The sequence below is a fragment of the Pygoscelis adeliae genome, unplaced genomic scaffold, assembly GCF_000699105.1.
Source record: "Pygoscelis adeliae isolate BGI_AS28 unplaced genomic scaffold, ASM69910v1 Scaffold346, whole genome shotgun sequence".
Taxonomy (NCBI): Eukaryota; Metazoa; Chordata; class Aves; order Sphenisciformes; family Spheniscidae; genus Pygoscelis; species Pygoscelis adeliae.
In genome coordinates this window covers 57,406-59,677 of record NW_008824902.1, presented here as the reverse complement: position 1 = coordinate 59,677, position 2,272 = coordinate 57,406, and the positions used below count along the sequence as shown (strand labels likewise).

At 46.5% G+C, this 2,272-nt stretch overlaps 1 protein-coding gene across 1 annotated transcript in view; it reads left to right on the top strand.

Annotated features, from left to right (window-relative positions):
- Positions 1–608: 608 nt before the first annotated feature.
- The window catches only part of USP37 (ubiquitin specific peptidase 37), a 34,489-nt gene continuing 32,825 nt past the window's right edge, over positions 609–2,272 (top strand). The window contains exon 1 of the mRNA XM_009324844.1: positions 609–764. Within this exon, the coding sequence (XP_009323119.1) occupies positions 609–764 (156 nt within the window). The remainder of the gene's footprint in view (positions 765–2,272) is intronic.

Sequence of the window (2,272 nt, the reverse complement as noted above, 5' to 3'; positions counted from 1 at the left end):
CGTCCCGCCGTGCTGACTGGGAGCCCGCGGCGGTGAGGGGGCTGGTTCTCGTAGCGCTGGGCCGGTGGCTTTCCCGGGCGGAGTGCTGGGGGGGAGCCGGCAGCGCAGGAGGGCTGCCCGGGCTGGGCCCCGCCAGGCGACCGTGCCTCGCGTCCCGTCAGAAACGAGCTCGTTTTCCCTCCTAGGCGTCCTCCGAAACTTTGGTTTCCATCTATTACCGACTTTCCTCAGGCACTCCACCCCCCACCCCCCCCTTCCTTAAATCCGTTGAAGTTGCTTTAAGGATTTGCAACAACTTCTGTGTCTGGATTGGGTCTGCTCGCCTTTTAACAGTGAGAGATCGGTGCATTGCTGCCCAAACTGTCTTCCAACCTTAATATCTAAGTTTCCTTTACTAATCTAAGTTTCCTTGACTTGTGTCTAACTCTCCTTCACTGCATCTAAAAATATCACCAAAACAGTTCTGCCGAACTTCTACAGAAACTTTAAGCCACGCTCATATCTTTCTGTAGAGATTCTTTGGCCTGCCTAGTTACAAATTTCTCCTTTTTAACAGGTTTTTAAGGTGGAGTACGCTTACTCTTGTTAGCTCTTTTCCGTGAGAAAGCATGGCTCCGCTAAAGGTGCACGGACCTGTCCGGATGCGCAGCATGCAGACTGGGATTACAAAATGGAAAGAAGGGAGCTTTGAAATTGTGGAGAAGGACAACAAAGTGAGTCTAGTGGTTCACTACAATGTTGGAGGAATTCCAAAGACGTTTCAGGTACACCAAATATTAAGGCTTTTGTTTGAGCAGTGCATAAATTGTGCTCTTTTGTGAACAGCTGTCCTCTTCAAGGCTATTAAGTGTCATGCAAACTTCCCTCTGTCACTGTTTCTTGTTCCTTGATTCCTGAACACTAATCCCTTTGTGTAACTCTCCTGTAAATTATTCACGTGTATCGTTAAAGGATCTGCCAAGGTTGGCATCGCGATACCACTGAATGGGAAGAACCAAAAAGCAGAGAAAAGTTACCAAAGTATATAGCATCGTGGCTGACGTGTTCAGATTTTTGGAATGTTTCTGTTACTGGCACACTTGCAGAATCTAGAGGTGAAGATCCTGAACACTTTGTACTAGAAGTTTTCCCAGCTGAAGGGTAATGGTGTTAACACACTTGTAACCTTTTGCTTGTTTATACAAGACTCTGCTGAACAGCAATTGTTACAGTTTTAGGTTTTAAATATGCCGGGCAAAGTGGCTTCCTCACTGGGAGGCTGATGCAGATCACTGTTAAAGATTCTCTTGCAATATTCAGCCTAAATTGCCTTTTTTTTCATTCTGTAGTTGTTTTCAGCTTCCTAGTTTTTTGTGCAAAATGCCCCAAATCGAAAGAATGCAAAGGAGTGTTTTTCTGTAGGAAATGTCTATCTGATTTAAAAATAGGTAGAGCATATAAGAGCAGTTGGAAGAAAAAAAAAATCCTATCTTATTTAGCAACTTTGTAACAGCCTAAACTGATCTAAATGTTGGCTTCGCTTTTTCGTGCCACGGTTGTTTTTCAGCAGTAGCGTTTGCCAGACCTGTCTCTGAGCCGTTTATTTCTGTGTGTGGACTCAGTGGAAAAAAAAGTTCACTTTATTTTTGAAAGACCAGGTTTTGCTGCCTTAGTGTGCTGAAAAGTCTCAGCGAAGAATCTGGCAGCCCGTGTTGCCTTGGAATCAAGGCGTGAGAAAATCATTAGCTGTGGGTAGTTCCTACCTCTGTTACTGTAGACTTGAAAAGGATCGTCTGCCTTCTTGCGCGCGATGCTGTGACTGCACATTTGATTTAATCCAGCATCAGGCCATGTTGCTTCCGAGAAGAGTGCTCTCTTCCTCCCCCTCGTACCTTCCCTGGGTGCTTGTTCTCACGCGCTCCTTTCTGCCTGGACAAGTGTTAACGTGGTGTGACAGTGACTCGAAAGGTGGTTCCGTGGGGAGGATGAGCCTATAGAAGAGCTAACTATGGCCTAAAGGAGCAGGTTTTGCTCCCAGCCTCTCGCATCTGCTGGCTCTGCCACTCGTCAGATCTCTCTGTGAGCTCAGTGGAGGGTTTTCACGTGAATTAATTCCGGGAAAGGACCGAACGTGAGATCTGGTGGAGAGGGGGTGATACGGCACCATGCAGCTAGGACCGCAGCAAAGGAGGAGGAGGAAATGCCGCATCTTTAGACCAATTATTTTCTGTTTGGATGGTAGTTATTTTTCAGTTGGATCCGCTTTTTCAGCGGGATCTGCTTTCTGGTACTG